Source organism: Lipotes vexillifer, unplaced genomic scaffold (genome assembly GCF_000442215.2).
Source record: "Lipotes vexillifer unplaced genomic scaffold, Lipotes_vexillifer_v1.1 scaffold792, whole genome shotgun sequence".
Taxonomy (NCBI): Eukaryota; Metazoa; Chordata; class Mammalia; order Artiodactyla; family Lipotidae; genus Lipotes; species Lipotes vexillifer.
Window position 1 is genome coordinate 2795141 of NW_006795663.1, and position 14224 is coordinate 2809364.

Below are 14224 nucleotides of genomic sequence, written 5' to 3' on the forward strand. Positions count from 1 at the left end.
CTGAGCCCCCGTGCCACAACTCCTGAGCCCATGTGCCACAACTACTGAAGCCCACGTGCCTAGAGCCCATGCTCCACACAAGAGAAGCCACTGCAATGAGAAGCCCGCTCACCACAACGAAGAGTAGCCCCCGATCGCCGCAACTAGAGAAAGCCCGAGTGCAGCAACGAAAACCCAACGCAGCCAAAAAAAAAAAAAAAAAAAAAAAAAGATACACCTATTTGAGCCTCAGTTTCTTCACGTGTTAAGTAGAAATAATATTACTTTGTAAGGTAACTGTGAGGATTAAAAAAAAAAGGATAGTGGCTTGGAACATAGTATAAAATGATGATAATGATGATTTTGAAGCCAATGGTTTCAGAGGCTGATAAAATAGCAGAGCTGTTTTATTTGGCAAATCGTCAAATAGGAAATTTCTCTTGCATGTCTACAGTACGATGATGGCTGACTCTCAGAAAGTTGACTTCTACCAAGAAAAGAAACTGAGCATATTAAAACCAAACAGTAGTAGCAGCAGGAAGAGGAAGAGGAAGAAGAAGAAAAAGAGGAAGAAAAACAACAAAAATATATGTAGTACAAATTTTATAACATTAGAGGTAAATGTGAATATCTTGGTCTATACAGACCTTAAATCTTTTTAAAATTTAATTAATTAATTAATTAATTTTGGCTGCGTTGGCCTTCGTTGCTGCACGTGGGCTTTCTCTAGTTGCGGTGAGCGGGGGCTGCTCTTCGTTGCGGTGCGTGGGCTTTTTTTTTCCACTGCAGTGGCTTCTCTTGTTGTGGAGCACGGACTCTAGGTGCGTGGGCTTCAGTAATTGCGGCACGTGGGCTCAGTAGTTATGGCGCATGGGCTTAGTTGCTCAGTGGTATGTGGGATCTTCCTAGAACAGGGCTCGAACCTGTGTCCCCTGCATTGGCAGGCGGATTCTTAACCACTGCGCCACCAGGGAAGTCCCCAGAGCTTAAATCTTAAAAACACATTCACATGTATTATCTCATTTGATCCTTACAATAATCTTCTGAGGCTGGTAGAGCAGGAATTACTGCTTCCATTTTAGAGATGAAGATATGGAGGCTTTGCAAGGGTAAAAGGTTTGCCCAAAGCCAAATGCTAACTAGTGGTAGAGCAGGGACTAGAAATCAGGGTTCCTGGGTCTAAGCTCAAAGATTGTGAAAAAGAAATGATACTGGAAATACCATCCTCATGAGAATAACCAGTGGAAGAATTATTTCTCTTAAACATAGCTATAGAATCAGATCTACTTTAAGGCATCCTTGAGGAAATCTTGGGTGCTCCTTATTGGAGCAACGATTGGGAATGTGAACTGATGATAGTGTATACAGTGTGATTAGCTTGGACAGTATTATCACCATGTTGAGCTGATCATTTAACTCTTCCAACACTGGACTCTACCAGTGTGGATATAATTCTTTTTTTTTTTTTTTTTTTTTTTTTCTTGCGTTATGCGGGCCTCTCACTGTCGTGGCCTCTCCCATTTGCGGAGCACAGGCTCCGGACGCGCAGGCCCAGCGGCCATGGCTCACGGGCCCAGCCGCTCCGCGGCATGTGGGATCCTCCCGAAACGGGGCACGAACCCGCGTCTCCTGCATCGGCAGGCAGACTCTCAAGCACTGCGCCACCAGGGAAGCCCCAGTGTGGATATAATTGACCCAAGGCTCTTAATTACTTCATTTGATGGAATAAACAATTATGGAAGTTGTACTGAGAATGAGAACATCTTGCTAGACGTATGATGCTTTGACTTTTTAAAAAGTGATTTCAGAAGTATATTTCTAACACAGTAAAAATCCATTTTATCTGGAGAAATGTCAACATGCAACCTCTCTCTTAGCTGGCATTTTCCTGTATCTATAGTAAATGGAATCTGATGCTCAGTACAACCTACTTGATGTTTCAGGATGTTTCGCAGGATTCTGAATTGACTTATGAATTTCTCAAGATTAAATTAAATTATACTCAGCAGAGGCTACCTTGAGTGTTACTTATTTTTTTTATTCTTATGGTAATGCCTTATTAATCAGACAGCACTGTTAACTATGGCATCCATTCTCACCACCATCTTCAGAAGTCCAAATGGGAGAAAGTTGAAGAATTATATTTTCTTCTCAGAATTCCATTCTAATTTATGTATACAAATCTAATGAAATGATATAGTTCAATCAATCACCTTATGTTTCAATATGACAGATTATGTGGTTCAAAAAACTCAGTAATGAATGATGTCATTTAACACCACCAGAGGGAGTTATTGAGCCACAGAGGAGAAGTGACAAAGAAGTCACAATCCCCAATTTAAATCAATCCACAATCATATGAGACAGGTCTTTTAATTCCTATCTTACAGATGTACAGAGAGGTTAAATATCCTGTCTACATCACTCAGAAGGGTCTGAATGGTAGCAAGTGGGACATGACTGTGGTTATGGCAACCACTTTGGAAATATACCAGGCAAGATTTTGAGCTCTACTGGAGAGTCCTAAGCTATCTGGAGACCTGTGCTTTAAATCTACTAATAGACAGGGGTAAGACAGGAATAAAGACACAGACCTACTAGAGAAGGGACTTGAGGATATAGGGAGGGGGAAGGGTAAGCTGTGACAAAGTGAGAGAGTGGCATGGACATATATACACTACCAAACGTAAAACAGATAGCTAGTGGGAAGCAGCCGCATAGCACAGGGAGATCAGCTCGGTGGTTTGTGACCACCTAGAGGGGTGGGATAGGGAGGGTGGGAGGGAGGGAGACGCAAGAGGGAAGAGATATGGGAACATATGTATATGTATAACTGATTCACTTTGTTATAAAGCAGAAACTAACACATCATTGTAAAGCAATTATAGTCCAATAAAGCTGTAAAAAAAAAAAAAATCTACTAAAAGAAAGTTTCGAGCTTCCTGTCGCTTGAAATCCATGACTCCTCTCTCTGACCGGTTATTCCCAGGAGTCACTATTAAGTGTCTATTTTTGGTATATGTGGTACATATAAATGTACTTTAGGCAACAAAGGGTGATAAACATTTAAGAATAGTCTTTAAATCAATGTTTTCACACATAACATGAACTGTTATTAATCAACAGGTTTACTATGTGGAGTGAGAAGAGGCCTTAATCAGAACCTCAAGGAACAGAGACACAAGGGTCAGGCAGAAGAGAAGTTCATAAGAAGCCTCAGAAGGAATGGCTACACAGAGAGGAGAAAGTGAGGTCATGGAAATGAAGTGAAGAGAGCGCTTGGGAAAGGGAAAGCTAATTTAATAAAGCAGGACAGGTATAAAGTTTTAATTCATTCAATTTTAAAATTAGGTAGAAGGAAAAAAAACATTCTTCAACAAACAAAACCATAAAAAATATGCTGCAGACCCATGTTATGGTTTTTCCCTCTAGATAATCTTATTTCCTTTCAGGGAAAAAAATTCAAGGCCAAAAAGGAAAAAGACCAACAGCATGTAGCCTCTGGTCTTCCAGAGCCTTACTTCACTTAGGCCTATGCTTTTATGCACAAGTTCCAATTTCTTCTCATCAATGATTCTCTGAATTTATCTCCCGAGAAGACTGCATCATCTAAAAAGCCTCATTTCCCATTCCTACGTTTCAATAAACGTCTCACCTTTTTGATTTCCCTCTCCTGCTCTGAGCAACAACTCCAACTAACTCTCCCTCATATACTTGTATCAAACGCAACTCCAGACACATCCAAGATATCAAAACAAGCACCACATTCTGAGGTAGCACACTCCTACCAACAGAGAGTTCCAATTGTGAGTAGCTAGTGTGCCACTGGCAGAATATCTGTCACAGACAGTTCTCTCCTCCATATGCTTAAACCCACCTTGGGGAGTAGTTTCCTCTCTGGTTGCTGGCTGCAGAATGAAGGGCTAAAGTGAAGGCCCTTCACTTAGTATGAGGAGACCTATTGTTTGTATTAACCAGGGTACCCCAAAGTGCACAATGAAATCTATTGCTCTGAATAGGGCAGAGTTCAAGAGATGGTTCTAGAAAACCTCCCAGCACTTGAGGAGGTAGAGATGAGGGCTGCTGTTTTCCACGCTAATTCAGACTACATTATTAATCAGTGTAAAAATAAGCGCTCTAGATGCAACCAAAATCAAATGTCCTTTTTAATCTAATAATTTCCTGCTATAAATCATAAGCTAAATATTCTTAAACATCTCCATGTACTTTCTCACCCAGCCAAGCCTGTTGCTTTACAATAAGCAAAGATGCTCAGTGTACTGGAATATCACAGAATGCCATAGGATAAAAGAAGTTTTAGTCACAGAATAAAAAGTAAAGGTCACCACCCATTATTTGCATTGCATTAAGCACTCATAAATCCATTACTTAAGGCCACCTAGAATGAGTAGATTTGTACTGCTGTTTTCAAGGTCTGTGAATTACACAGTCATCAGTAAACAACAAGGACAGAATACAGAAAAGGTCTTATAACCTTTTCTCTCTTTTTATTTACCAACTGGCAAGGTTGGTGGGAGGATGAGTTCTGTTCTTGACAACATCCCCCCCCCCACACACACACAGAAAATTAAGCCTGAGGTGCTAACTAAAATTATTCCATTGTCTTTTTAAGTAATGAACTCATTAATTCTCATGGATATTGATTAGTGGAGAGAAATACATTACATCCCAATTAATGGGACCCTCTTAGAAAAAGGGGAAATGTTGCATAAAGTTAATTTGATTTTATAAAAGATTTTATTAATGAAATGGCTTTATATGAAGTTTGAAACAATCTATCTAGTACATTAACAAAAGTCAATATAGAAAGCAGGCCTGGTTGGTAATGCTATATTACTTTGAAAAAATAAAAAGCTACTGGTAAAAAATAGGCAAAGGAAGGGATGGCTCTCGCTATAAAGAAAAATTTCTGCCTTAATGCAAAATAGTTAAAAAATTAAAGGATGAGTACTGTGCTGAAACATTAAAATAAACTGAGAAACTTTATTCCCCTGGAATCTGGTTCCCTGGAAGGAGAAAGACATCATGCAGTAACCTGGTTCTTGTGGCTTGGCTCTTCATGGAGTAAATATTCCTTATACAACCTTAAATTTTTTAGCTGATCCTTTAGATTTCACTTGGGTGACACTATTTGTTTCTTCATATATGTAATATCAAGCATCTGCTAATGTGTTTTTTAAAAACCATAAAAACAATTTTAAGGGAGTATCAGGTGCCATAAATCAACATAAAATTAGCAAACACATATAAAAACACATCACTTAAAAAAAAAAAAAAATCACTTACCCGGAGCAGTGAACTGTTTAACATTGGTGAATCTAGACTTATCAGCCACACTAGCCATAAAGCAGCCCTTTGGCACGGTCCAGTCATTGGGCTTGCTATTTTTGTCCCTGTCTTCTGCTGTTTCATATACCTCTATGTGAGGGGGTTTCTCAGTTAGATTCTTGCTGTAATGACTTAACCCATACTGTGCAATCTGGATTGGGTAGAAATAGCCTTGAGGTCCCCATTGTGTAGATAGAGGTACACCTATAAAACAGAGAAACAAAATAAATATCTCCAGACATTCATAATCCTATTCTGAATACCACTCTTCACTGTTTTACTTCTGGGGGAGTTATAGGGTTATCAGCAACTTTTAAGCTTCCTTATTACACTGTTTTCATTATTACTAAAAACAAGTACCAAATTAACCAGAAATGAAAAACAGAACTAAATGCTCATTCACTCTCATTCATTATTTGTTGACAGATAGCAATGCAATGTTGTGGATCATCTTTTTTTTTTTCTTGCGTTATGCGGGCCTCTCACTGTTGTGGCCTCTCCCATTTGCGGAGCACAGGCTCCGGACGCGCAGGCCCAGCGGCCACGGCTCACGGGCCCAGCCGCTCCGCGGCACGTGGGATCCTCCCGAAACGGGGCACGAACCCGCGTCCCCTGCAACGGCAGGCGGACTCTCAAGCACTGCGCCACCAGGGAAGCCCATGGATCATCTTTTTAAGGGCTAATTTTTAATGTGTGCTACTTTTGCTCATAGCTACAGATGTCATATTTCATAATTCTGTTTCATACATTCAAGTTTTACACAATTTAAATACATATAGTTAATGTTACCACCTTTATTCTAGAATATTAAACCTGAAATTTTCTTAACATCTGTACTTAACAGTCAAGTTAATTACATATTAATCTTTCCCTCCGGTGTCAAGATGTGGTCTAGTAACTTTATCATCTGACGGTTAAAAGTATTTGCTTAAGAAGCCAGCTATGGGGGGCTTCCCTGGTGGCGTAGTGGTTGAGAGTCTGCCTGCCAATGCAGGGGACACGGGTTCGAGCCCTGGTCTGGGAGGATCCCACATGCCGCGGAGCAACTGGGCCCGTGAGCCACAACTACTGAGCCTGTGCGTCTGGAGCCTGTGCTCCGCAACAAGAGAGGCCGCGATAGTGAGAGGCCCGCGCACCGCGATGAAGAGTGGCCCCTGCTTGCTGCAACTGGAGAAAGCCCTCGCACAGAAACGAAGACCCAACATAGCCATAAATAAATAAATAAATAAATATATTAAAAAATAAAAAATAAAAAGAAGTCAGCTATGACTAGGCAACTTAAAGTATAAACACAGTTTGTAATTCTTTTTCATATCCTACGGATCAAAATGTAATTCTTGAGAACAAAGAGTGCTTTTTTTAAAGAATGAATTAAAGTTGTATGTTTAACCATAGATTCTTGATAAATTCATTAATGGATTACCTCTTGTGAAGTTCTAAGCAAAACTTTTAAATGTTTGGCATTAGTGTTTATTTTAGTAATTTTCTACATGGGAAATACAATAATACCACCCTGTACAGAATACTGTATTATTGCATCATGGTGTATGTGTTGAGAGATAAACTATTTGTAGTCCTAAAATAAATTAACAAGCAACAGATGGGCATGGCAGAAACTGGGAACCTATAAAACTATATGTGACAGGTTCGTGCCCCGGTCCGGGAAGATGCCACATGCCGTGGAGCGGCTGGGCCCGTAAGCCATGGCCGCTGAGCCTGCCCGTCCGGAGCCTGTGCTCCGCAACGGGAGAGGCCGCAGCGGTGAGAGGCCCGCGTACCGCAAAAAAAAACAACAGAAAAACACACTTGTACACAAATGTTCATAGCATTACTCATAATAACCAAAAAAAAAAAAAACTATATGTGTTTTGATGTAGTTTCAAAATAGTTTAAGTTATTAGAGACCATACAGGCTAAGAAACCTAGGCTACAGATAAGCTTTTTAACTTCAATATTCTTTCTCCAAGGGTAGATTTTTTTTCAAAATTCAAACAATTATTTTCACTTAATAAAAGAAAGGTTTATACTATCTTATTTGATGGGTAATAACTACAGTAATGTGCAATTGGTCTAAGAAGTGATAGACTGATCAATGGAACAGAACAGTAGGCCAGAAACATACTCTAGTAAAGATTTAGAAACATACTCTAGTTTCAAAATATTTTAGTATAACGACAAAGATTGAATCATTGATCAGCGGGGAAAAGAGGAGATTATTCAATAAACGTTAAGGGAAAAGAAATCTAAAATTAGGCCCTGACCTTGTACCATTTGTCAAAATATAAATCAGTTTAGCTTGACTAAAAAGTTAAATGTAAAAAAAAACCCCATAAAACCATTAGAGAAAATACAGATGAACAGCTGATCGTGGCATGGCAAATGATTTTCTAAGCATAAAAGGAAGAATTAAAAAAAAAACCCTAATTTAGTAAATAGAACTAAAAATTTCTAAAACTAACAAATCATAAATAAAATGAAAAGACAGCCAAATTAAAGAAAATATCTTTAACAAATGCAACAAGGTGCTACCACCCTTGCTATATATATAAAAGGTCTCACAAATATATTTTTCTAAAAAACAACATTAATCACATTGAAAAGGGGGGAAAGAACATCAAGCCCATTCTATAATGGTTAAAAGCATATGAAAAAGATATCTGACCGCACTAATTGCTACAGAAAGCAAATTATGAGATCCGTTTGTAAACAACAGATTAAAAAATAAACTTTCATGATGGCAGGAATTGGGTGACAGGAGCACCCTTATACTCTGCTATTGGAAGCATGAATAGGGTCAACCTTCTTGGAAAGTAGTTTGGTAAAATAGATTAACTGATACTATTTGACATGGTAATTTATTTCCTAGGGAACTACTCTGAGAATACAATTAAAACAGCAAATGATTAACTATGAATATCTATACCATTATGTATAATGGCAGAAAAGTGGAAATGACCTAAATGTCCAACTAAAGAGAAAGGTTCCATACATTATTATGGCATGTCCTTATTACGAATATTAGTGATTAAAATATTCAATAACAAGAGGAAATAATCATAATATGTTGAACAAAAAAGAATATAAAATTGACTATACAGCATGATTCTAATTTGTTTAAAAATGTATATCTACAAAAACAACAAAAAGATTGGAAAAGACATCAAAACATTAACAGTGGTTATGGTTGCTTTTTACTTTTTCTTTAGCATCTAAGCACCTATTAAGCTTATACACTTTTAAAAATTACTGGAAAAAAAAAAAAGGTTTGGCGATGGATATCTTTCAAGCCTCTAAAAAACTATTACCCTCCTGAACACTGCACAATAAATATCATTATAACTATGTTAAAACATATACCTAGGTATAAAGACCTTCTGAGAATATATAAAAATAGTAATAATTATCTTGAATGGTAAGAATATAAGTGAATTTACCCCCTTCCTTCTTCTAAACATTCAGTAAAGATATTACAAAAATTAAAATATTAAGATATTAAAATCACTTTCTATTTATTTTATTTTATTTATTTTATTTTTTGCGGTACGTGGGCCTCTCACTGTTGTGGCCTCTCCCTTTGCGGAGCACAGGCACCGGTTGCGCAGGCTCAGAGGCCATGGCTCACGGGCCCAGCTGCTCCGCGGCATGTGGGACCTTCCTGGACCGGGGTACGAACCCGTGTCCCCTGCATCGGCAGGCAGACTCTCAACCACTGTGCCACCAGGGAAGCCCTAAAATCACTTTCTATAACAAAATGAGAAAAATGAAATAAAACCCAAACTAAGCAATCTTAAAACACACTAAGTTCTTTCCTCTGATTAAATGATATACTTTAAAGTCAAATTCAATATGACTTTCTGATCAATCCTAGGTTTGAAATACAAATTCCAAAATGTATTAATTATACCCATAAGGAACCCCCAGGTTTTAAAGCCAATGAAAGACATTATGTAATAGACTATAGGAGTTCATGAAGTTCAGAGAAAATGGTATTACGTATTATCTTGTTCTGAGAACTGTAAACCTCCATCCAGGGATGATACCTGGCTAATCTGGTAATAAGACTTGGTACATTGATGGGTCCACTGGATGGTCTGTCTCCCTTTCCCATCTCCTCTCATAGGATATGATAATAACGTATTACGATAGGTTATTAGGATAATAACTGTATATTTTAATGCAAAATTTCTGGAGATGCTGTGCCTTGACTTTACTGATGATAATTTTAGTTTCTGGGGTAGGTTAATGGCATAATCCTATTTAATCAGGTATGATCTTATTGTAGCCCTTAAATCACACCATCTAGAAAGTTCAGGTTTAACCTGTTCCTCCCTGCTAAGTCAGAGTGACGAAAGGTCTCTTGATAGTAAGCTATGTAAGTACTTGCTACATAATTAACACAGTCTCTTATTCCTCAACACAATCAGGACAGAAAAATGCAGTGGAGTAGATGGATACCAACCTTCAACCCCACTTATGCACTTGACTCTGTCTCGGACTTCCACATTGTAGCCTTCAAAGGACATAAATACACCATCAGGGTGATAAGGGGCTCTCTGTGCATAGACTTTGGAATAGCTATGAGAGAATTCAAACCGATCATAGCCGTCATACTGAACCACCTTTCCGTAAACGTCAAAATATTTCTCTACCCAGGTGAATGGAAGAAACACTTCATTCCCCTCTCGTCTCCCTTTAATTGTGTGTTCATCATTTATGAGACAGTCAATTTCTTCATATTTGAGCCCTAACACCTTGCTTCCCCCATTGCTATTGAAGCCCCCAACAACAGGGGGCGCTTTCTGCTGTTCCTGAGGGAATGCCTCCTCAGAGTGCTTGGCCATGTGGTTCACATAGTTGTTGCTCTCAGATGCTGCTGCTCTTTTTTCTAATGCATCCACTCTGAAGCCACTACTCGAGTGCCGTGGAAACTGGATCGCTCTGTCGCTGGAACACTTATTCCACAAAAGTACTGTGACCAAAGTGAAGAGTGCGCAGATGACAATCAAAGTCTTGTAGTTGACCCGAGCTGCCAAGCAACGCATATTCAGACCATACCTATGGAGGCAAGAAGAAAAATTCACACAAAGATGTACTTACTGACATTTCATAGGATAAGATTTACTTTTAAGATACTGAACCACCACATTAGGGCAATTTTATTAACTGCATGTAATCTGATCAGATTTAAAATTACTAACTCAAACTTTTCATCAGACAAAGAAAAGGCAAGAGGTGCTTCCCCCCTCTTAAAATGCTCAGTTAGCATGATCCTCTAAAGCAAAGATTCCCAATCTTTCTCTGTTTGTGGCTCCCTTGGATTCTTAATAATTTTTTCATGAAGCCCCTAGGTCAAAAAAAAAAACCTATTGGGCTTTCCGGCTGGCGCAGTAGTTGAGAGTCCGCCTGCCGACGCAGGGGACACGAGTTCGTGCCCTGGTCCAGGAAGATCCCACATGCCCCGGACTGGCTGGGCCCATGAGCCACGGCCGCTGAGCGTGCGCGTCCGGAGCCTGTGCTCCGCAACGGGAGAGGCCACAACAGTGAGAGGCCTGCGTACCGCAAAAAAAAAAAAAAAAAAAAAAAATGCCTCCTTGGTTACCGCCCTTCCTGCTTGGAAACCAAACTCATTGTGTGTGAACAGTCACATAATTCTTTGCAGCACCCACTAATCCAGCTACATACACCCCCTTTCTGTGATCCCAAAATCAAAAATCTAAAGCCTGCCTTTCCCCGGAGCACACGGCACTCATAGCACACACCTCATACACTCAGCACCTGCTCGCAGTGTACATGGCCTCCTCGCGCCCTACAGCCACCTCTATTTTCACTGTTTCAAAAACCCCATTGCCTTGGGCGTGGCAGCACTTTAAAAGCCATGGCATCTGGGCTTCCCTGGTGACGCAGTGGTTGAGAGTCCGCCTGCCGATGCAGGGGACATGGGTTCGTGCCCTGGTGTGGGAAGATCCCACATGTCGTGGAGCGTCTGGGCCCGCGAGCCATGGCCGCTGAGCCTGCGCGTCCGGAGCCTGTGCTCCACAACGGGAGAGGCCGCGACAGTGAGAGGCCCGCGTACCGCACAAAAACAAACACAAACAAAAACCTATTACTTCCATTTGTGAAGTAGTTGGGCTCAAACAACTTAATACATATTTTTGTCCTAACGACTGAGTAGCTGTTTGAAAAAAAGATAACAGGTCATGTCAAGGTAAACACTGACATCCATGTTGCCAAATCCAACAATGAATTTTTAGTGCTCACCCTATGTTGCTTCTCAGCAGCATGAAATAGTAAACGACTCTTTCCTTCCTGAAACACTTTCTTCCCAGGACTCCCGGGGCACCATGCGTTCTTGGTTCTCCTTATACCCCGGCTGGATGCTCCTCCTAGTCATCTCTGATCATTCCTTCTCATCTCTCTGAACCTGAATGTTGAAATGCCTTAGGGCCCCAGTCCTCAGACCTCTTCTTTATCTCTATTCACTCCCAGGTGATCTCGCCCAATCTCATGGCTTTAAATACAATTTATATGTTGACTTTTCCCGAAATTCTATCTCCAGGCCAGACCTTTCTTCAGAACTGCAGGCACATATACCTATGTGCCAATCCAAGTATCAATAACTGACATCTTTATTTGAAGGTCAAATGGACTTCTGAAACATAACATTCAAAATTTAATCCCTAATCTTTCCCTTCAATCTGCTCCTCCTTTACTGCTTAGACCAGAAATACTGACTCCTTTCTTGTTCACCCCATATCCAACCAGTCAGGAAATCCTGCTGTCCCTACCTTCAAATTATACCCAGAATCTAATCACTTTTCACCAACTACACAAGTTACCAACACATCAGAGCCACTGCCATATTTCACTTGGAATACTACAGTGATGTCTAACCTGCTCTCCCTGCTTTTACCCTTGCTCTACTATTCTACCCCAAAGTCTGTTCTCAACATAGCAGTCAGAATGATGCTTTTAAGTATAAGCCAGATCCTGTCTTTCCAGTCATGATGGGAGAAGAATTTGATGCTGTTGTGCCTACTGGCCATGTGGTGTACCAACCAGTTGTGATCGTACTGTAGGTAGTCCTGGAATGCCTGTTGCTGGGGTCACTGGGAAACATGGAAAATTATGGGTTAGTTACATGTGCAACATATGGAATATCTCTGCCCACTGAGAGTAAAGAGAGTATAGGCTTACTGCTGTTTGCTACAGTAGCTCTGTAATTTATTTTATTTATGTAAATCCAAAACTACTTATTTTATGGTTGTAATCCTTCTTCCCCCTTTTCCTCTCAATAAACCCTTCTGGCGGCAAAATGAGATTAAAAAAATTCAACCCGTAAAATGAAAACGTTTAATGAAAAATTACACAATGATTTTCTGTTTTCCAAGAAAGCTGGTGGTGTTTTTCAATTAAAAGCTCATTTCTTTTAATTCCAAGAGGAGGTAAACCCTGAGTCCTTGCATGTCTGAAAGCAACTTTATTCTGCTCTCACCTTTGAGTAATAGTTTGGCAGGATATAGAATCCTTGGGCTGCATATTATTTTCTTTCTAAATGCTGTAGGCAATGTTTTACTTTCTTAAAGCATTACGGGCTACTGATGAGAGGTTTGACTTCAGTCTGATACTTGCCATTTTGTACATGACTTCCCTCTGAGTCTTGTGTTTACCCTAGGAATTCTGCAGTTTTGTGAGAATGTGTTAACAGTATGATATGTGATTCACTATTTCAGCACTTGGTGTGCCCTTTCAACCTGAAACCTTGTGTTCTCTTATTCTTGTTTAATGGATGTAGTATCTTCTTGCAGCTCTGAGTATGTTAGGGTTCTGTTTACTTTGTAAAGTTCTCTCTGATTATCTCTGTTTTCTTTGGTGGTCATTTTTCTGGTTATTTTAGTCTCTTTCATGGTGTTAGCTTTCCTCATATGCCTGTGATCTTTGTTTACTCATTCATCTTTAGGCTTGAATGACTCACTAGCTAACACAGATTTCCTCTGTTATTGTGAAGATGGTCTGCTTTTGGGCTAGATTGTTCTCCTGAGAGGGGCTCTGTGTGGGTTGGGTACAGGCGGAGTGACAGTGTTCCTTTAGGGTGTGTGGGTGGGTAGCCAGCAGGCCCTCTAAATACCAGAATGAAGATGACTTTTTCTTTTGTCCTGGGGACATAACTCGTACTCTAGAAGCCTTAGCTTTTCCCAATTTCTCTAAAGAAAATCTGGCTGGTGTTTTGGCTGGGGTTCACACCAGCTATCTATAGTTCAAGTGCAGGGGTGAGAGAGATAAGGGGAAGGAAGGAGAGGGTACAGCTGTGCCTTCTAGTACGGGAACAGAGATCCGGAAATCTGTTTAATTATCACCCTATGGTAATCTTCCTATTTACTCTTATTGGCTTCTTCATTTCTTATTTCTATATATTTTATTTCAGTGGGGCATCAGGAGGGAAGGGAGGCAAAGATATGGGTCTGGTACAACTTGGAAATCATACACAGATTGTAAGAGCTGGAATCCAATAATATATTTCATCATCTGCATTATTACTATGAGAAAATGTGTTGAACGCTAAAAAAAGAAGCGTGGTACAAGCAAACCTTCAGAAGTCATATATTTATAAATTGAGGATTTCCTTATATAGTAGCATGGGCAAACGGATAATACTAAGTGATGTTCTTTGTTTTAATTTTATTTATTTATTTTTATTATTGACTGTGTTGGGTCGTTGCTGCTGTGCGTGGGCTTTTCTCTAGTTGTGGTGAGCAGAGGCTACTCTTCATTGTGGTGCACGGGCTTCTCATTGGGTGGCTCCTCTTGTTGCAGAGCATGGGCTCTAGGCGCGCAGGCTTCAGTAGTTGTGGTGCTTGGGCTCAGTAGCTGTGGCTCACGGGCTCTAGAGCGTAGGCTC

The 14224-nt window shown here is 40.0% G+C and overlaps 1 protein-coding gene across 1 annotated transcript in view; it reads right to left on the bottom strand.

Moving 5' to 3' along the window:
- The window catches only part of GLCE (glucuronic acid epimerase), a 14186-nt gene extending 3816 nt beyond the window's left edge, over window positions 1-10370 (bottom strand). The window contains exons 1-2 of the mRNA XM_007467861.1: window positions 9788-10370; window positions 5287-5532 (exon numbers count right to left, since the gene is read on the bottom strand). Of these exons, the coding sequence (XP_007467923.1) occupies window positions 5287-5532; window positions 9788-10370 (829 nt within the window). The remainder of the gene's footprint in view (window positions 1-5286; window positions 5533-9787) is intronic.
- Window positions 10371-14224: the final 3854 nt, after the last annotated feature.